This window comes from Ranitomeya imitator, chromosome 5 (genome assembly GCF_032444005.1).
Source record: "Ranitomeya imitator isolate aRanImi1 chromosome 5, aRanImi1.pri, whole genome shotgun sequence".
Classification (NCBI taxonomy): Eukaryota; Metazoa; Chordata; class Amphibia; order Anura; family Dendrobatidae; genus Ranitomeya; species Ranitomeya imitator.
Window position 1 is genome coordinate 402,434,793 of NC_091286.1, and position 22,499 is coordinate 402,457,291.

Sequence of the window (22,499 nt, forward strand, 5' to 3'; positions counted from 1 at the left end):
TGCTCTTGTTTGAAGGCTCTAACTTATTTGCATCTTATTAAACCTGCTAAATCTGCAGGGGGTTGAATACTACTTGTAGGCATTGTATACATCAACAGGAATATCCATCAGACAGGTGCATCCATCAGACAGGTGCATCCATCAGACAGGTGCATCCTTCAGACAGGTATATCCATCAGACAGGTGCATCCATCAGACAGGTGCATCCATCAGACAGGTGTATCCATCAAACAGGTGTATCCATGAGACAGGTGCATCCATCAGACAGGTGCATCCTGCTAGGGCTGGCGGAACGCAGCGAGTATATTTAGATATAATTATTGGTGCGTTCGCAGCCCGGGGTCCACCGTGCAGGAGACCAACCTGCTGCTAGCAAACGGCAGCACAATATGACGGTATAAGCGAACTCTGTTACTTCTCAGAGTCGCACAGAAGGGAAAACGCTGTGCCCTGTTAGCGTCACAGGGGAACTCAGCTGCCTAACAGAGCAAAAGCAATCAGTGGTCAGGGAGTAGCAAGCACACAAACACCTCCTCTCCGGTGGATCCGGAATTATAATGGCTTTACGCCAGACCTGAGTTCACCATACAAAACTCCTCACCGGAGGTGCCGGTATTCTAGTGGCTTATTTCAGCCGGACCCTGACCACAAGCAGACAAGACCACTGAATAGCAAAACCTCATGACATAAGCTGATCCTAGCGCATGGCCGTGCGACCATGCAAACCTTTTATAGCTGCAGCAACTTCAGGACCTTCCTAGAGGACCAATGGGAGCTGCCACAGTACCTGAGCAACTTCAGGACCTTCCTAGAGGACCAATGGGAGCTGCTGCAGTACCCGAGCATGTGACCCCTGTCCTCCAATGAGAGGTCTTACCTTGGGCATGCTCAGAAGAGGAAAATCAGGACTTAGTCCCAGAGATGTCTGCTCGCCGCTGACCAGTACTGGCTACAATGGCTGAGCCTGGAAAGGCAGCAGTAACCATGCACATAGTATCAGGCTGAGACCGACGTCTCTGCTGAGCAGGCTCCACTGCGGCTGGAGAAGAATGGGAGACCGCAGCGAAGATGGTTTGATGGAGACGTTTATTCTCAGCGAGGAAAGGCAAGTGTATGACCTGGTGTAAGAGAGATGCCGTAAAGTGGCTACCAGGTATACATAAAATTGGCCATTTTTATGCGCTAGATGCTCTCATTTTTCATATTTCTAGTGCAGTAATGCAGTTCAATTTTCGTGTTTCATGTTTGCATGTTTTAGCGCTGCAGTGTGCTGCCTTATTTACTTGACTATATACGAGTTGGTGACTCTAGGTTCAGCACCTGTTCACACTTAGTCTATGTTTGGATGTGACGGTCAGTTTTTTAAAATGTATTCTTTAGCCTTCTGATCGAGCACTCCGCCTCCTAGCCACAGGTGTTTTAATTACAGCAGGTCCAATACCCCTCCACAGAGAGAGAATTTTAGTCTAAGAAGAGGTTTCACAGGTACCCATTCAGATGGAGACATTTATTATCAGCAAGGAAAGGCAAGTGTAGGACCTGGTATAAGAGAGATGCCGTAAAGTGGCTACCAGGTACACATAAAATTGGCCATTTTTATGCGCTGAACACTCATTTTTCATATTTCTAGTGCAGTAATGCAGTTCAATTTTCGTGTTTCATGTTTGCATGTTTTAGCGCTGCAGTGTGCTGCCTTATTTACTTGACTATATACGAGTTGGTGACTCTAGGTTCAGCACCTGTTCACACTTAGTCTATGTTTGGATGTGACGGTCAGTTTTTTAAAATGTATTCTTTAGCCTTCTGATCGAGCACTCCGCCTCCTAGCCACAGGTGTTTTAATTACAGCAGGTCCAATACCCCTCCACAGAGAGAGAATTTTAGTCTAAGAAGAGGTTTCACAGGTACCCATTCAGATGGAGACATTTATTATCAGCAAGGAAAGGCAAGTGTAGGACCTGGTATAAGAGAGATGCCGTAAAGTGGCTACCAGGTACACATAAAATTGGCCATTTTTATGCGCTGAACACTCATTTTTCATATTTCTAGTGCAGTAAAGCAGTTCAATTTTCGTGTTTCATGTTTGCATGTTTTAGCGCTGCAGTGTGCTGCCTTATTTACTTGACTATATACCAGCAGGCTCCCAAGACCTGTCTTCGTGGGCCATAACCCTTCCAGTCCACCAATAAAATTTCTTGACACGTACCACCTTGCACCCCAAAATAACGTTCACCCCGTAATCGTCCGTAGACGAACCCGATGTCCCGGCAGATGACTCGGAAAACCGAGACATGTAAACGGGTTCAAGAGGGACACATGAAAGGTGTCAGTGATACCTAGGTGTGGAGGAAGGGCCAGACGATAGACCACAGGGTTAACCTGTTCGAGGACCTTGAAGGGTCCGAAGTAGCGAGGTGCAAACTTAGTGGACTCAACTCGCAGCCTGATGTTACGGGTGGAGTGCCACACTAAGTCACCAGGAGAAAAGGTCAGAGCAGGGCGCCGATGTGTATTGGCGGAGGACCTCATTCTCTCCTTGGAGGCCCGGATGGCATCCTGAGTGTGGTTCCAAATGTCCCGTGCCTCCACAGCCCAGTCTGCCACCCTGGAGTCGGCGGAAGACACGGGCATAGGCACAGGAACCCGCGGATGCTGACTGTAGTTATGAAGGAATGGAGTCTGCCCAGTGGAGTCGGTTACGGTGTTGTTCAGCGCAAACACCGCCCATGGTAGCAAAGATGCCCAGTCATCCTGCCTGGCTGAAACAAAATGTCGCAGATATGTGACCAAGGTCTGGTTGGCCCTCTCCACCAACCCATTCGTCTCGGGATGGTATGCTGAAGAGAGATTCAACTCGATGCTGAGTAGATGACAAAGCTCTCTCCAGAACCGAGACGCAAACTGAGGACCCAGGTCACTGACAATTTTGTCCGGCATGCCGTGTAGGCGGAAAATGTGTATTATATACAACGCTGCCAAGGTCCGAGCAGAAGGTAGCCATGGAAGTGGCACCAAGTGCACCATTGTAGAAAAATGGTCGGTGATTACCCAAATGATGGTGCAGCCACAGGACTTGGGTAAGCCCACCACAAAGTCCATCCCAACCATCTCCCAGGGCCTGTCTGCCACCGGCAGGGGATAAAATAACCCAGCTGGCGGTTGTCGAGGAGACTTATTTTTGGCGCAGGAGACACACGCCCGAATATAGTCTCCGACGTCACAGGCCATATGCGGCCACCAGTACGTCCTCGCCAGAAGATCAGATGTCATTTGGATCCCAAAGTGTCCACCCACCCTGGACAAGTAAGCCCAAGAGAGAACCTCTGGTCGCAAATTTGATGGCACGAAGGTCTTGCCTGGGGGCACAGACTCTAGCAAAACTGGAGCCACGGTCCTCATGCTCTCAGAAGGGACAATAAGCCGAGGTTCCTCCTCTGCTGATGACACTACGGAGCGGGAGAGAGCGTCGGCACGAATGTCCTTCTCCCCGGAGAGAAAATGGAGGGTGGAATGGAACCGGGAGAAGAACAGGGACCATCTGGCCTGGCGAGAATTTAGCCGCTGGGCAGTCTGAATATAGACCAAGTTCTTGAGGTCGGTGTAAACTTGGAAGGGAAAGCGAACCCCTCCAGGGAGGTGTCTCCACTCCAAGAAGGCCAACTTCATAGCTAGCAACTCCCTGTCCCCGATGGAATAATTCCTCTCCGCCGGTGTGAAGGTCTTGAGAGAAAAAGCAGCAAGGATGCTTCTGACCTTGAGCATCCTTTTGGAATAGGACAGCTCCAGCACTGACAGATGAGGCATCCACCTCCATTATGAATTGTTTGTTTATCTACATCGGGGCGATGTAGAATGGGAGCGCTAGCAAAGTGGGACTTAATAGAGAGGAAGGCCTTGGAGACCTCCTCCGACCACAATTTGGGATTTGCTCCCTTTTTGGTGAGGGCAACCAAAGGAGCTACCAAATTTGAGAAGTGGGGAATGAACTGGCGATAGTAATTAATGAACCCCATAAAGCGCTGCACCGCTTTGAGAGAATGGGTTCCTGCCAGTCCATCACAGCCTGTAGCTTGACGGGATCCATAGCCAATCCTTGGGCCGAGATATAGCCCAGGAAAGGCAAAGACTCCTGCTCAAACACACACTTCTCCAACTTGGCATAGAGGGAATTTGCCCGTAGGAGGTCGAAGACTTTGCAAACATCTCTCCGGAGGGAGTCTATATCTGGAGAGTAGATGAGAATATCATCCAGGTAGACTACAGCCGAGGTGGAGAGCATATCCAGGAAGATATCTTTCACAAAGTCTTGGAAAACAGCTGGGGCATTACAGAGCCCAAAGGGCATCACCAGATATTCATAGTGCCCATCCCTGGTGTTAAAAGCCATCTTCCATTCGTCCCCCTCACGGATGCAAATCAGGTTGTAAGCACCCCGCAGCTCTAGTTTAGTAAACACCCATGCTCCCTGAAGTCTATCAAAAAGCTCAGATATCAGGGGCAATGGGTACTTGTTCTTAACGGTGATGGCGTTAAGACCCCTGTAATCTATGCATGGATGTAATTCTCCGTTCTTCATCTGCACGAAGAAGAACCCAGCCCCTGCAGGTGACACTGACTTCCTAATGAATCCCCTTGCTAGATTCTCCTGGATGTACTAAGACATTGCCTCCATCTCTGGGAGAGACAACGGGCAGACTCGAACCCGGGGAGGCTCAACACCAGGCAAGAGGTCAATAGGACAGTCATAGGGGCGGTGAGGCGGAAGGGTCTCTGCAGCCCTTTTGGAGAACACGTCCACATAGGGCCAAGGAGAGATCTGCGGGTACCTCAGTAGTAGCAACCAGAACGCATTCCCTCTGACATCTACCCCCACAAGATTCACTCCATCCCAAAATCCTGCCTGTGGACCACTCAATATGAGGAGAGTGGTACCGTAGCCAAGGTATCCCTAACAGGACCTCATCAATTCCCTCAGGAATGATGAGCAGAGGTATTATCTCCTGATGAGATGGCGACATGGATAGAGTAAATGGGATGGTCTGGTGTGTAATCTGTGAGGGCAGTGTCGACCCATTCACCACTCGTACGGTCACTGGTTGGGTGAGCATCACCAGGGGTATTGCGTGTCGTTGGGCGAAGGCAGAAGACATAAAATTGCCCTCCGCCCCGGGATCCACGCAAAGCTCTACCGAATGAGTGGATGGGCCAATGGTAATTGTCCCCTTAAAAGGACAATTTAGAGGCAAAAGTCGCCGTGTCTAGTGTACCTCCACCTACTACCACTAGACACTGACGTTTCCCCGACCGCTTGGGACATCTGGTGGCAAGTTGTCCTGACTGCCGTCAAACATGACAGACCCTAAGTGCAAGAGCGGTCCGAGACCCGCTCGTGACACCTCCAAGGCCTCATGTGACTCGGGCGCCTGGACCGGAGATTCCAAAGGTTTGGCGAAGGTGGGAGCCAGACGAAACCTCTGCCTACACTGGGCTCGCTCTAACCTCCGCTCATTAAAACGGAGGTCAATACGAGTAGACACAGCTAATAGCTCCTCGTGTGGCGGGAATCTCCCTAGTGGCCAGAGCGTCCTTAACATGGTCAGCCAGCCCTCTCCAAAATATAGGAATGAGGGCTTTATCCGACCACTCCAGCTCACATGCTAAGGTGCGGAAGTGGACGGCAAAATGGCTGACCAAGGACGAGCCCTGAGTCAATGCCAACAGTTGGAGCTCCATATCAAGGGTGACTCGAGGTCCTAAGAAGACCTGTTTCAGAGTGCTCAGAAACAGCGGAGCACTCTGCACCACATGATCGCCATGCTCCCACAGCGGCGTAGCCCACTCCAACGCCCTGTCCGACAGGAGAGGCACAATGAATCCCACCTTTGCCCGCTCTGTAGGGAAACGTGCAGCCAGGAGCTCGAGGTGTATAGAGCACTGGCTCACGAAACCCACACAAGTTTTGCCATCAACAGAAAATTTTTCTGGCAGCGGGAGGCGAGATAGAGTCGGAGTAGGGTTGGCAGTGGACAAAGTTGCTGCTGCCACGCTAGCAGCCTGAACAGCTACTGCGGTAATATCCACAGCTGAGCTTGTGCGCTCGAGAGCCGCCAACCTGCCCTCCAGCTGCTGGATGTACCGCAAAGATAGCTGTTTGTCCGCCATTGCTAGCCAGACCTTGGCACTAAGATTATGTTAGGACTGGCGGAAAGCACCGAGTATATTTAGATATAATTATTGGTGCGTTCGCAGCCCGGGGTCCACCGTGCAGGAGACGAACCTGCTGCTAGCAAATGGCTGCACAATATGGTGGTATAAGCGAACTCTGTTACTTCTCAAAGTCGCACAGAAGGGAAAACGCTGTGCCCCGTTAACGTCACAGGGGAACACAGCTGCCTAACAGAGCAAAAGCAATCAGTGGTCAGGAAGTAGCAAGCACACAAACATCTCCTCTCCGGTGGAGCCGGAATTCTAATGGCTTTACGCCAGCCCTGAATTCACCATACAAAACTCCTCACCGGAGGTGCCGGTATTCTAGTGGCTTATTTCAGCCGGACCCTGACCACAAGCAGAGAAGACCACTGAATAGCAAAAGCTAATGACATAAGCTGATCCTAGTGCATGGCCGTGCGGCCATGCAAACCTTTTATAGCTGCAGCAACTTCAGGACCTTCCTAGAGGACCAATGGGAGCTGCCACAGTACCTGAGCAACTTCAGGACCTTCCTAGAGGACCAATAGGAGCTGCTGCAGTACTTGAGCATGTGACCCCTGACCTTCAATGAGAGGTCTTACCTTGGGCATGCTCAGAAGGGGAAAATCAGGACTTAGTCCCAGAGACGTCTGCTCACCGCTGACCAGTACTGGCTACAATGGCTGAGCCTGGAAAAGCAGCAGTAACCAGCCACACAGTATCAGGCTGAGCCAGACGCTGAGACCGACGTCTCTGCTGAGCAGGCTCCACTGCGGCTGGAGAAGAATGGGAGACCTCAGCGGAGATGGTTCGAGACTCTCCCTGTGCAGAGACGGGAACTCGACCCCTAACACATCCATCAGACAGGTGTATCCATCAGACAGGTATACATACTCATCCAGTTATTGATATATTCGTAATGCATGCTCAGTAACACCTCTACACAGCACACTAGCAGGAATATTGACTTTACCCATTGACTGCTGCTGTCCTTACATACAATAAACAATCCTTGTTGTGTCCTCTGAGTTACCAATGATGTTTTTACCTCTACAATTCGTCTGAAATGCTTTGTGTTTTTGTTGGTAGTTCGCTACAGTGAATTATACATTTATTGTAAGAAAATATAATGATCAGCCATATTAGCAAAAACTCCAGTTTAATAGAGTGAAATTCCCTCCTTAAGCCAACAAAACGTGGATGACCCCTTAAGTCATGGACTTCTCTAGGTGGTACACCTTCAAATTGTTTGTCACTTTCATAAAACTTTTGCGGAATGATGTTTGCCATTGTAGTTGTAGGGGTTTACTTGGTCCGCAACAATATTTAGGTGGATAGTTGTAATGTCCACATAAATGCTATGATCCCAAATTGTCAAGCATAAGAATGCCCACACTGCCTATGGCAGATATCCTTATTTGCATAATTCTTACTGGCACCATCTCTTACGCAAAGAACTTGCACCCGGATAACCACATGATGACCAGGTCATCTTTTTCCATTGCTCCAGTCCAGATTTGATATCCACCTGCCCACTGTAAGTGGTTTTTGTGGTGGAGAGGTGTAGACAGGTCTACGCATTCCATGAATAGACCAAGACTGGAAGCCTATGGTCTGTACAGGTATAAATCACCTTGAGCGCCCATGACCTGTCATTGTTTCTCCATTTGCACTTTCTGAACTACCTTTGGTCAGTAGAAACAACAAGACCTTCTGTTTTAGAGATGATCTGTCCCGCTTGTTTAGCCACCACAATTTTGCTCTTGTCAAGGTTGGATGATCCTTGCCCATTATCCTGCTTCCATCTCGTCAACTTCACTTGCTGCCAAATATATGCCAACCCTTGACTGCTGCCAGTGTCACTTGTCAGTGATTTTAATGATATGGCAAATTAGTGTATATACGGTAGGTACTTATTTATTACTTAGGGAAACGCAGAAGGATAAATAAATGTAATTAGTAGGAAGAACACATTATATACAGACAATTGCATTGTTTTCATCCTTACCCTGAAACACTGCAGGCATAGACTGAATGTCTCCATTACAAGACAAGTCCGTTTACTACATAACAATGCAGAATTTAGTAAATCTTAGCTACTATTAAATCTAATGGACATGTAATGTAATAAGAAAATGCAAATATCCCTCATGATTTCAGTTTATAACATATAAACTATTTACGTACATCACTTCTAAACAAAAGAGGCATCATAGAAACTAGTCACTGTGGTGGGATGGAGGGGGGGGGGGGGGAAGACAAAAACAATGGCACAGACATAGAAAAAAGCACGTCAAATACTGGTTATGGAGCCCAGTGCACATACCACTACCCCAGAATTGCCCAAACTTTTGGCTGTTCCTTCGCTCTGCTGCAGATCTTCCCAACTCAACACACAGGCGTTGCTCTGTTAGGGAGAGAGAGGAATGCATATAGTGCTCTGCAATGCAATGTGCCAGGGAGACAATTCATGCAGTGCAAAAAGGGGGAGCACAACATGCGCTGCACTTTCCATCACATACAGTCTCAGAACAGGTGGTGCTTACTCCAATCTCCCCCTCCTGCCACCTACTCATTGAGCGCCAACATCAACAAGGTGAATTTCTATGGAAACCTCAGCATGGAGAGAATCTCCCAGGATACAAAGAACACGTCAGGTGGGGGGGTGAGAGAAAAATAAGGGGGAGATCAAGCAAAGAGAGGAGGAGGAGGAGATTGAAAGAGCAGATAGACTTGTCCCAAATCAACAGGTGCGTTGTACCAGAAATTATATTCTTTACTAAAACACAAACAGCCAAAAAGTAGGCAACAAGCAACGAAAAACAGCGTCCATGGGCGACCGGCCTCCGTCACAAAGAACACTTCATGGTCCCCACGAAGCACGCTAGAAGGCCGTCACCCACAGGACAGCTAGCAGATGTGCCAGTCATTCTTCAATTGAGAGCTTGCAGTTACTTTGGAAGTCAACATCCCATTTTCTTTATTGTCTGATAAGCCTTATGGCAGCAGGACACAAGGCCGCGCACCAAAGTCCGACAGAGATGCATCGGAATCTCTCAGTACCTCATCATAGAACTACTACTCCCAATATACTCTGTAAACGCATGCCCAAACACAGAGGGAAATTTAGGTTTGAAAAAACTCCAGTTCTATGTGACTACATGCAATGCCATAGAGGTGTAGCAACAAAACATCAGGTCGCACTTGGACCAATGTTCGTCTATGAGGTAGATTCGCCTCGGCCTGAGGGTAAAAAAAAACCCCTGCATGTCAGAGTTTGATCAGATTATTGGGATTGCATTCGGACATGCAAGTCAATGAGTTAGTGGAAAACATCGGACTGCACTCTGATGACATCTGAGTGCAGTATGATGTTCATGGATGACAGAATGGAGAAGATGGGAGAAATTTCTTTCTCCATCTTCTCCTCATCCGAGAGAATTGGATCACACTCTGGCCCTGTAGCTTAGTCTACACAACTTATGGTACTGGTAACTACTAAGGAGATTAGATACTTAGAGCGTTTCCAGTATTTGACACTGCAGCAGCATTATGAACTCGAGCCTGGGAACTTTTCAGAATATTTTCCCAGGCTTGAGTTCATATGAGGACATCCAGCAGAGGGTGCATCATCGCGACTGAAGGTAAATACAGGTCATTGACCTACATTCCATTCATTCCCCATGGGTTTACAGGCAGGAGCACAGCTGCATTAGCAGAGCTTCTGCTTGTAAAATTAGTTAACCCCTTCAGATGGATTTACAGCGTGGGACGAGACTGATCATCGGAAGGCATGGAATATGGTTGTTTGTTTTTTTTACATGTATGTAAACCATGTCTCATATCATGTCGGGTTTGGGAAGGAGATAGCAAAAGCCGGCAATTGAATTACCGGCTTTAAAGCTATCTAGCGCTGTATGAAATAATATATATACATATATGTGTCTCACTGACACATATATACAGTATATACCCCTATACTATGTGTAGACATTTATTATAGCTATTCTATTCTAACCTGTCAGTGTGATTTTACTGTACACCGCACTGAATTGCCGGCTTTTCGCTAGAACACCGATGCGTATTTCTCGCAAGTCACACAGTTGGTCCATGTGTAATCCGTATTTTTCTGGCCCCCATAGACTTTCATTTGCATATTTTTTGCGCAATAAGGTGACAAACGCAGCATGCTGCGATTTTCTACGGCCGTAGACCGTATAATACGGATCAGTAAAATACGGCTGATAGGAGCTGGGGCATAGAGAAGCATTGTACCGTATGCAATCCGTATTTTCAGCACCTCTCTTACGTCCGTAAAACACGCTAGTGTGAGGCCGGCCTTAGGATCACCTTTGATTGCTTCCTTTACTCCTAGTTGTCATTTCACAATTGCCATACAGTATGTAGTGTTCCCTCTCTGGAAATGAAGTTGTTAACACAAAAATACTACTGAGGATCTCCATGGCTAATAACAACTGTAAGGGCAAAGACAAACGTAGTCGGAGTGCAGCACTTTTTTGTAAGGTATCTTATATCCCCAGAAGCGTTTCCTGAAGCAGTTTTCAAGGCCTTTTCCTACGCTATTTTGCAGCTTTTGACTTCACAGTGTCAAGTATGTAGCGGATGCCATGAGGAAGACGCTTAAAGGAACTGACTTGGCACTTCTTCTTCAAGACAAGGTTTAAAAAAAAAAAAATCTTAAAAAAACTTGTAAAAAAACAGCAACAGAGTGGGAAGAGTATTCAAGGAGCATTTGAAGCTGTTTTGGGGACAATGTTTCAGGGGATCTGTTAAAAAAAAACTGTGTGTGTACCGAGCATTTCTTCTTCATGTGAAAGAAACCTACTGAAAGCTGAAAAAAGTTCACAAAATACTGCAGGCAGAATGACACATGCATGCTGAACCCCAGAATTATAATGCATGGTAACCAAAGAAAAGCTGCGCAATCCTGCAAACCCATGCAAATTTCCATTCCATTCCCATATTTGCGTACTTTTTTAGGTTCAAGAAAAAAAAATAGGCTACTGACCCAATAATGTTTGTAGTAGGCAGGTTAGAATTTCTACTAAGGTCACCAGGTTCCTGAGGAATGATTCACATATTGACCAATCTAACTAGATTTGGCTAGAATGACATAGTTGGAATTAACTAATCGTCGATATATTATCTCATTTTTAACATTTACGTAATAACAAAGCATTTCACAAGTTCAAGGGGCAGGGAGAACCTGTGCTCGATAGTTTTGTGTTTGCTTTCTGTTGGTGCCGATGATGGCACTTACTGCCAGGAAAATATGAATTCATCTGGCTCCTGAAATGAGCTCATAGCTCTTAATGTGGCCATAATTTTGTCCATCTCTGTTGCGATCCTTCTTCTACCCAACCAGGTCTCTCTCTAGCCTCCGAGCTTTAGCCGCATGACTTCAAGCCCAATTATACTGAACACATTAGCGGTTTTTGCGCCTGTCGAATGCTTGTCATAGCCATTACTTACGTACGTAGACAGGAACCAAATGATCATGTTTGACTGTCACAAAGTAAGTAGGCCTTCACATGAGGACCGCGGCTCAAGGGAACACTATTTGTAGGCCCCTATCTAGATCGTGATGCTAATAAGGTGAGTTAAACATGTCACTGCTGCTACAAAGCATTGCAGCATTAGCAGTGATAACGTGAATCATGGAGGCGACATTGTCACTTGTAACATGGCAGTAACCCCTACATGACTTAAACATGCTTGCTCATGCAGAAAATTGCTGGGATTACAGGTGCAGGAATCGTCAGTGCATTGTAACAGTGTGCAGAGGGCATGTGTCACAGCAAGGCAAACCATGTGTCACCTCTAGGAACTCCTGGCTCTCCGATGGGACTTGGAGCTTAAACCTTCGCACAAGGTACGGTCTTTTCTGATGATAAAAAGCAGTACTGCACCTCCCCTCACGCCACTCCACTTGCAGAGCCTCCACTGGATGGGAACACGCAGGAATTAGTGAGGACAAGCACATATAACAACAACCATGGGGCAGGGAGAAGCCCCCCAACCACAGAACCTGGTGCTGGTGGTACTGGCATGCAGGCGGTTAGGTGTGCAGTGAATGGCGGGTACACTATTGACCGGTAGCAAAGCAGGGTCTTTTTCAGAAGAGAGATATTAAATAGAACAGATAGAAGGGTTAAAGGACATACAGGCACCGGTTGTGTCAGACATGTATACAGTCATTCTAGAAAAATTCATCAACTGGCGGTTCCTTGGGAATGATCGTAAGGAATGTCCAGTGGAGTGATACACGTGATAATCTCCAAGCCGGTTCTTGGGTAGTCAGACAGAAGGGTATAGTTGTAATCCAGCAGGAACAAAGTTAAAAACATTAATTACAACCTCATTACCAGAGGTAGAAAGTAAGTCACTGGAAACATGTCCTGCGCGTTTCAAATCTGCCAGGGTTCTTAGTCATAACCAACCATGATTAAGGACCCCGATAGCTTCAAAACGCGCAGCACATGATTCCAGTGACTGCGGCTTCCTACCTATGCTTTAATGAAGCTGTGATAAAGCAGAGTTACATCGTTTTCCCTGTGGGTTCTGGATCACATTTGTTCTCCTGTGTCCGACTCTGACTTATGTAGCTAGAGAGCCTGGCGAAATATACAGCAAGAGATGGATGACTGAGATGCCTCCTTGTCTCTAATGCCACTGTTACCGAACTCCTCAATGGGGTTCATAGTGAATATTTGGATTTGACAAGATGCAACTTTTGAAAAATGTGATTAATATGAAATGAAGACAGAGAAATGAAATTGCAGATGCACAAAGTTAAAGGGATATTCCCATCTTCAAAGATCCTATCCCAATATGTAGTAGGTTTAATAATAATAATAATGTTAGCAAATACCTACAATTAGAAATGTAGTATAGTTCTGATTCGCTATGTCGCTTACCTCAAGCAGGACATTGCAGTAGCCTAGGTATCTATGGATATGACCACTAGTAACTCACTGTCACTATATGAGTGGTTGTAACCATGGTTACCTTAGCTATTGCAATGCCCTGCACATGAGGTAAGTGACATAGCTAATCATGAGAACTATAGTACATTTCTAATTGGAGGTTTTTGCTAATATTATTATTACACCTAGTACATATTGGGAAAGGATCTTGGAGATGGGAATACCCTAATTCAATATAAACTCTTGGCAGCAACTGTAAAGTGCAATTGAGTACCATTAGACAACAGCGTAAGATGTGCTTGTAATATCAACTACTTTAAGTACTGTAAAACTTATAACCATAACACAAAGCGAGTAATGGGGCAATCAGTACAGCCTCTTCTTGGCTGAAGGAGAAAAAAATAAGAACTACTGCAAAAGAAAATCAACCAAACTAAATCCCTTCAATTTTCTCTAAAATGAGGTTTACAAAGACCCTTCCTAACTGTACACATGAGAATTATCTTCACAATTTTTTGTGTTATTATTCTCTTTAAATACTTGAAAATAAGCCAAGTAACACGCCAATGAATCATTTTCTGAACAGTAAATTGCTATTTTGTTGGCCACACTGTCTACTTCTAATAGAAATGTGCTGACATGGCAATATTTGATGTCTGCTGACTAGATAAGATGGCAATGAACAAATACTCAACTCTGCAATGTCCTATGCAAAGTCAACACCAAAACTACAGAGGACGGCGTGTGCATGAAGAAGGAAAAGAGGTTGTAAAAATAAAAGGGCAAAACCTATAAATGTATATAAAGGGTGCAAAACAAAACAGTGTCCAGTACTAAATGACCCAATCCCACAATCTCTAGGTGCCAAACAATAGACAGCTGCATGAAACCAAGCCCTTGTCTCTCGAAAAACCTGGTGATGCGGCCAGTCCATGTCATAAATGAACCCTTTTCTACTTCTGATGCCAGTCAGCCAACGCTATCAGTACTATCATGTCGCTCGGAGCAGGTCGGCTTACCTTCTGGCAGGATTACATGGTCCGGTAGGTGGGTATATTACACCAGACCAGTCTCGATACATTTGAAGACACACATTTTCTGCATTAATTTGCTACACTGCTTTTTTTTTCCTGTTATAAAGTAAATTTTTCTCTTGCTCCGATTTCTTGAAGCTCACTTTCACATCACTCCAATAATTAAAAATAAAAAACAAAATACACATTTCCCCAGGTACTTCTTCAGTTTTGAGCTTTTCTACTGCTAAATAAACAACTTTTCAGATTTGGATCAAGGTTTGGAGAAAATCATTACCTGACTGTAAAACGTCTTTGCCTAGCTTCTTCCATAATGCCACCCAGCCAGGGCCAGCTCCAGGTTTTTGAGGGCCCCGGGTGAAAGAGTCTCAGTGGGCCCCCCTTTAACACATACCACGATTCATGTTTGCATATAACACAGCCATGTAGTATATAACACAGCCCACGTAGTATATAACACAGCCCACATAGCATATAACACAGCCATGTAGTATATGACACAGCAACGTAGTATATAGCACAGCCCACGTAGCATATAACAGCCCATATAGCATATAGCATAGCCATATATTATATAACACAGCCCACATAGTATATAACACAGCCCACGTAGTATATAGAACAGCCATGAAGTATATAGCACAGCCCACGTAGCATATAACAGCCCACGTAATGTATAACACGGCCCCGATAGTACATAGAACAGCCATATAACAGCCCATATAGTATATAGCACAGCCACATAGTATATAGCACAGCCCACGCAGTATATAGAACAGCCATGTAGTATATAGCACAGCCCACGTAGTATAGAACACAGACATGTAGTATACAGCACAGCCCCCCTCCCCCAAGAATGGCCCCATAGTCCAGTACTCACTGTTATAGTTAAAAAAAAACAAAAAAAAAAAAAAACACTGCTCACCTCTCAACGTGCCCACGCTGCTCCCTGCTCCGGTCTCGGCGGCTGCCACTGCACTGCCTGACACACAGCGAGTGCGCGATGACGTCATCGCGCACCTGCAGCGGCAGTGTCAGAGGCAGAGTGGGGAATGATGGAAGAGGGAGCGTCAGGTGACGCTCTCTCCACCATCATTTGCTTTGAACTTTACCTGCAGACGCCGGTATAGTTCAATGCGGCGGCGGGACCCCCTGCCTCACAGAGGCCCCATATCAGCTGCGTGATGTGCCACTAGCTGAGGGCCCATGGGGGAGCGGGGGCCCTAGGCAGCTGCCTGCCCCTAACGCCAGCCCTGAATGGGCCCCCCTGTCTTGCCAGGGCCTCGGCACTTGCCCGGGTACGCTGGGTGCTGACGCCGGCCCTGCACCCAGCCTTACATGAGTGCATGTTTTATGCTGTGTTACTTTAAGGTGCTGGTATTTTATCTCATTTTTATCAGATTTTTCTCTATGATGCCGTCAGGTCTTTTCAGGGGAAATTGTAAGCTTGGATTTCAGGTCAAGGACTGCTCAGGTATGTCCCTAAACCTTTCACAAAACAGGTTGCTATGCCTCGCACAATGAGGCATAAATGCACACCTTACACTACGGCACAGCGGGAGATAACTATAGCAGCTGCTGCAGAACCACACCATTTATAAAACAGTCACCATGATGTGGTTTCCATAGAAGCAGTTCCAAGAGCATAATTAATTGATCTACAGTCTCAGCTACTATTGTTTACCGCGACTGCCAACCTTTATAGAAGCCATTAAATGATATAATTGTTTTAAAGCGGATTTGTCAGCTCAGTAGGCTGCCCCTTACATAGGGCAGCATGTCCTGCTGACAGATCTGCTTTAACAGCCTGACAATATACAGCTAAGAAATGAGTTATCATTTCATGATGATAATTAAAAGCTATCATTTTCCATATTTTATACCAGGGTGGATTTGATTTAAATCTAACTGATTTAAATCACGATTTAAATCACGATTTAAATCACTAGTCAGTAAGGCTTGATTTAAATCAGTGATTTAAATCAAAGTTTCTACCTAACTGAATTTGACTCTGCAGAGGTCCCAGCCTCTTCTTCATGGCAAAAATGTTACAACATGAACAGAGTTGAGAAAAAGACCTTAATCCTATTGTTCTACAAACCTATGAATACAGAATCAACCCCTTCAGTGCCAAGTCCAAGAAGTTAGACAATATGTTTGATTGTTTGGAGTGGAATAGATCTGCACAACACAAGAAGAATGTGAATCTAAGTGTGAGGAGGAGGAAGGGCAAGCAGACAAGAAAATGAAAGTGAAACTTTGAGCACAATACTGCAGCATAGCCACAGACAGACAAGTCTGGATCTGTTTGTGTGTACAATCTGAGGTTTATTACATTCTTTCCTTATAATGGCAGCAGGCCGTAAAAGAGACCCAGTTTGGGAATATTTTAATGAAGCTCCTTCGCCTATCGGTAAGGCAGGCATGCGTGCAAAATGCAAACGATGCAACAAAGAGATGCAAGGCCTGGTGGCGCGAATGAGGCAACATCATGAGAAATGCGGTGATGAAGATGAGTCCTCTTCATCACCGCACTTCTCATGATGTAGAACATCTCATGATGTAGAACATCTCATGATGTAGGTTTGTAGAACAATAGGATTAAGGTCTTTTTCTCAACTCTGTTCATGTTGTAACATTTTTGCCGTGAAGAAGAGGCTAGGACCTCTGCGGAGTCAAATTCAGTTTTGAGAACTGTGTAAGTAAAGCGAGCGTCTGTGATAATATAGGAGAGAAACTGCCCACTAATCCTACAGAAACCTCTGGAAGAGCATGGCATTGTGAATGTTACACATATACAGCCTTTATTCTACTGAGTTAAACAACTCAGCTTTATCTCATGATGGAAGAACCTTTGGATGGTAAAATATTTTCCTCAAAAAGCAGTTTATTGAAAAAAATCCGATTTAAATAAAAAAATCCGATTTAAATAAAAAAAATCCGATTTAAATCAAAAAAATCCGATTTAAAATTAAAAAAAAAAAAAAACATTGATTTTTATCCACCCTGTTTTATACCCATCTGAACAACTAGGACAAATAAGTCTAAGATCACTAAGCATGGCCTCTAGCATTCATATCCAGGTTTAGAAAACAAAAATGAACTTTTTATCCTATTATTTAGTGTTAAAGTGAATCTGCCAGTAGGGTCAAGCTGTCTATATGGGCCTGTATGTCATAGGAAGCTGAATAAAATTATATATTGATATTTACAATCCGATGGGCCTGACATTGATCTGCACGAGAATCTGCGTCCAGAGATTATGTTACATGAAGGGGGGAGTTACCACTGTGAGACGTGTATGTAACACAAAACAGTAGAACTGAATTTTATCTCCTTACAAACATTCTTTGCAGCGCTCTGAGCTCTGCTGTACTGTAACAATATTCCAACCCGGTCTGCCTGTGAGATGGAAGCTGACCGGAACCTGCAGATGTGTCAGGTATAGTCACACGCAGCTCTGCAGTGAGATCAGGAGAGCAGGGAGCGGCCATTACTCATCACACTGGTAACCAGTACACATCACACTGGTAACTGTGTTGTGAATTCTGTGGCAGAGCTCCCTCCTGTGGTCACAAGTGGTACTTCGGCTTATTCTCTCTGTGAGCTTCTGTTGGTGGAGGGAAGTGGTACTGCGGCTTCTGAGTTTCCTCCCTCAGGTGATCTGGTGAGGTCGTTAGGTGCTTCTCTACTTAACTCCACCTAATGCTTTGATCCTGGCTTCCTGTCAATGTTCCAGTGTTGGACTTGCTTTTCCCTGGATCATTCCTGTGGCCTGCTGCTCTGCATAGCTAAGTTCTTCTTTGCTATTTGTTTGCTATTTTTTCTGTCCAGCTTGTCTAATTTGTTGCTGGAAGCTCTGGGACGCAAAGGGTGTACCTCCGTGCCGTTAGTTCGGTACGGAGGGTCTTTTTGCCCCCTTTGCGTGGTTTTCTTTAGGGTTTTGTGTAGACCGCAAAGTTACCTTTTCTATCCTCGATCTGTTAAGAAAGTCGGGCCTCACTTTGCTGAATCTATTTCATCTCTACGTTCGTCTTTTCTTCTTAACCCACAGTCATTATATGTGGGGGGCTGCCTTTTCCTTTGGGGTATTTCTCTGAGGCAAGGTAGGCTTATTTTCTATCTTCAGGCTAGTTAGTTTCTCAGGCTGTGCCGAGTTGCATAGGCAGAGTTAGGCGCAATCCACGGCTGCCTCTAGTGTTGTTTGGAGAGGATTAGGGATTGCGGTCTGCAGAGTTCCCACGTCTCAGAGCTCGTTCTATGATTTTGGGTTATTGTCAGATCACTGTATGTGCTCTGACCGCTATGTCCATTGTAGTACTGAATTGCCTTTCATAACATAACTGCCCTTCATGTAAAATAAGCTCTGGAGGCAGAATCTTATGCAGATCAGGGTCCTGAACAGCTCAATTACATAATAAAAAACATGGATTTCTCTAGAATAAGACTTTGAATTGCAGATATAAAGATATAATTTCATTCAGCTTCCTATGGCCTACATGCCCATATAGATGGCTTAGGAAGGTTGATTCTACTGACAGATTTCCTTTATTCAATGTTTCGTGTACATTTATTGTGAAACGGAGTTGTTCAAAAGTTGAGTTTTACTTAAAGAGTATCTATTACCAGATTTCACACTATAAATGCCATACATTATTTAATAGATCTATCTACTTAATGAAACTGATGTACTTGATTTGAAAATTCATGTCAGTATAGTTTTTTAAAAACCCTCCATTTTTATATGACCGTGGACTCCTAAAATGCTCATTTTAACATCAGGATTACACAGTCGTTGTAACATGGATCTTCAAATTACGTACACCAACATCAGGTTTAAGAATTTTTTAGTAAGGTATGTACTTTGTATTGTGAAATCTGGACAAATCTGCTTTAAAATATTTTGGACCATCAACAAGATTTATCACCTATTCATAGTGATACCACCACTGTGATGCACAGTGATCAAAAGAACTTGAGTCTTGTGCTGTAACCATGTGAATGTAGCAGTGGTCACACACGCATAATAATAATAATCTTTATTTTTATATAGGGCTAACATATTCCGCAGCTCTTTACAGTTTGCACACATCATCGCTGTCCCTGATGGGGCTCACAATCCAAATTCCTTATCAGTATGTGTTTGAAATGTGGGAGGAAACCAGAGAACCCGGAGGAAACCCACGCAAGGCTGCAGTGCTAACCACTGAGCCACCGTGCTGCCCTACTACTGCTCCATTTACTGTCAATGGTATTAATAAAGAATGCTATACTAGTGAAGAATTTTATGTGACCTTAATTAGGCACATACACAGCCCCATCCTGAAATATATTACTCCTATATATTACTTCTCCCAGCCTTCCAAATACAGCCTCATCCTACACTATATCACTCCTCTCAGCCCTCTATACACATCACCATCCTGCAATATATCACTCCTCTCAGCCCTCTATACACATCTACATCCTGCAATATATCACTCCTCTCAGCCCTCTATACACAGCCCATTCTGAAGTATATCTCTGCATTTAGCGTCTGTAAACAGAGACAGCTACTTGCAGTAGGTTGCTTCCTTTGGTTACCAACACAAGGGCACATCACTGCTTCCTGGGATGAGCTCCACCCCTTTCCATGACATCATCTCTTACAGGAGCAGATCAGCTCCCAACGTGTCACAGAGCACAGAAGATATGCTTTTTTGCCGTCAGTCACAATCCGTTGGCTCAACGAATCGACGGATCCGTTGCAGATTGTGAAAAACTGATGAGACAGATTCGTTTTTCGACGGATCCGACTAGCGGATCTGGCTAATTTGATCGCAGCATGCTCAGTTAAAATAAACAGAATCCGTCGCCGGATTCCATCATTTTGTCAGATCCGGCGCCATAGGCTTCCATTCTAGCAAACAGCGTACGGCGATGGATCCGTGACTGTCTGTTTTTTTTCAACGTAGATAAAAAACGTTACTATGTCAGTCATCTCCAGCCACCAGACAATTTTCAGCGGATCCGGAAAACGACGGATGAAACGCGAGTCCATCCGTCGCAAATACAAGTCTATGAGAAAAAAATGGATCCGGCGGCATCAGTGTACAACGAGTGTACATTATTACAAGACTACATTGTGATTTTGGGAATAACCCATTAAAGGAGTTATGCCATATTGGCACGTGACCATTGCAGCCAATCAGTAGCCTCAATGTTCATGTGCTATACTAAAAGCATCCCTACTTAGCCAGTGTTTGGCTGCAACATTGATACTAACAATGATTGTTTTGATTTTTATATAACATATATTTTTAACTTTTTATTTAATATGTGTATATTAGCACATTTTTTTCACCTTTTTTTCTGGTCCCACTAGGGTACTTGAGCTTGTGATGTATTTGCCCTACATAATCTTCTTAAAGAAGTTGATTAGAAAAATTCTAATATATCAAAAAAGTCATATTAATCTTAAAGGGTTATACGGTAAAAAAAAAAAGTTACCACCTAACAATGTTGATCGTGGGGGTGCAACCAATTTTCAGAATTGAGAACGGTTATCCCTATTAGAATGCAGTGGCAGTGTACATGCTTGAAGACTGCTCCTTTTATCCCCTATGAGTCTGCTGAGCACTACATTTGGCTTCTTTTCACAGAACCATGGAGAATAAATGAAGTGAAGTTTGGGTGTCCAACCTGGTGTGCCATTTTGTAAATGTTATTAAAGTTCCCCTTTGGGACCTTTGGACACCCACCGAGCAGAAACCTATCTATCCAGTGGATAGACTTGTTTTTACTGGACCACTGCTTTGAGGATCCCATGCTGCTTGGCTTCTGATGCTTCTTGGTCCTCCTGCTTGTTTCTGAACTTACTCCTCAAGGGATGAACTGCTGGATCCAAAACCAACCTTTACGGTAGTAGCCTGACTGTATTTTAAAGCTCTCTCATAGAGCGAGCTTAGCTCCTATTTATTCTTGCAGGCACCCTCTGCTGTAAATAAATGGTGCCTAGGGGTTATTCACATAAAGTATATGCTGTAAGTTAATGCACACAGACACTATATCCTTATCCATGCTTTGCATCACTATACAGGACATCTTCCGGATCCCATATTCTCCTAAAACTGGATGTATACTGCGAAGATGTAAACTATAAAGCATATACATTCACGTACCAGCAGCCTGCATTAGTCGCACTACCTGGCCCCAGCTCCTCCTGTTGTGTTTCATACCAGCAGGAGGGAGCATGCTGTCACCTACTAGCCACAAAAAAATTGTATCCTCCAAAAAAGACAATATATTTATTTTTTAGCAGTGGGCCTCCCTGACCTTCCCGGCCACTGTGCAGCCATCATAGAAATACACCTGTCAAAAAAATTCTAAAAGTTTACTTGAACCTCTGGAATTTAATGAGCCAATAGTTTTGAATATATGTGATTAACGACTAATCTAACATGACTAATTCAAGGGTATATTTCCAATAATCCTAAATGCGCAAATAAGGGATGCCGAGAGATCTAAGCTGTTAAGTCTATATTTTTTTAATGTAGCTCTGGATTTTAAAGGGAATCTGTCAGTAGGATCACCCATCTATATGTCTATATGGGCACATAGAACATCGAAAATTGAATGAAATGACATTTTGATATCTCCAATCCAATGTATTATTCCAAAGAAATCAGTGTTTTCCTTAATAGTGTTGTCAGTCACTTTCATTTAACATTAGCTCTGGAGGCAGATTCTCGGGGGGCATCTACGTCCTGCCCAAAGCGCATTTATATATTAAGAAAAACCTGGATTTCTTTGGAATAAGACATCAGATCACAGATATCAATATATCATTTTATTCAACTTTCTATGACCTGCATGTCCACATAGACAGCTTAGGAGGGCTGGTCACAGTCACAGATTTCTATAAGTAAAGGCTGTAAACTAGGACTAGTTCAGTATAAATAAAGCAAAGTTACTTATTATTATTTATTTTATTTATTTAGTACTAGATGGTGGCCCGATTCAAACGCATCAGGTATTCTAGAATATGCATGTCCACGTAGTATATTGCCCAGTCACGTACTATATTGCCCAGCTACGTAGTATATTGCCCAGTGACGTAGTATATTGCCCAGCCACGTAGTATATTGCCCAGCCACGTAGTATATTGCCCAGCCACATAGTATATTGCCCAGTTACGTAGTATATTGCCCAGCAACGTAGTATATTGCCCAGCCAAGTAGTATATTGCCCAGCCAAGTAGTATATTGCCCAGCCACGTAGTATATTGCCCAGCCACATAGTATATTGCCCAGCCACATAGTATATTGCCAAGCCAAGTAGTATATTGCCC

General features: G+C 44.5%; 1 protein-coding gene across 5 annotated transcripts in view; it reads right to left on the reverse strand.

Moving 5' to 3' along the window:
* Positions 1–22,499, reverse strand: part of FAM131A (family with sequence similarity 131 member A) — a 94,057-nt gene that overhangs the window by 17,716 nt on the left and 53,842 nt on the right. Inside the window, exon 2 of one of the 5 annotated variants that reach the window (XM_069726939.1) lies at positions 12,029–12,153. The exons of 3 other annotated variants lie outside the window; for them this stretch is intronic. In XM_069726939.1, coding sequence (XP_069583040.1) covers positions 12,029–12,153 — 125 coding nt within the window. Of the gene's footprint in view, positions 1–8,515; positions 8,592–12,028; positions 12,154–22,499 lie in introns of those variants that run through there. One more of the 5 variants, XM_069726943.1, reaches the window with a different exon arrangement.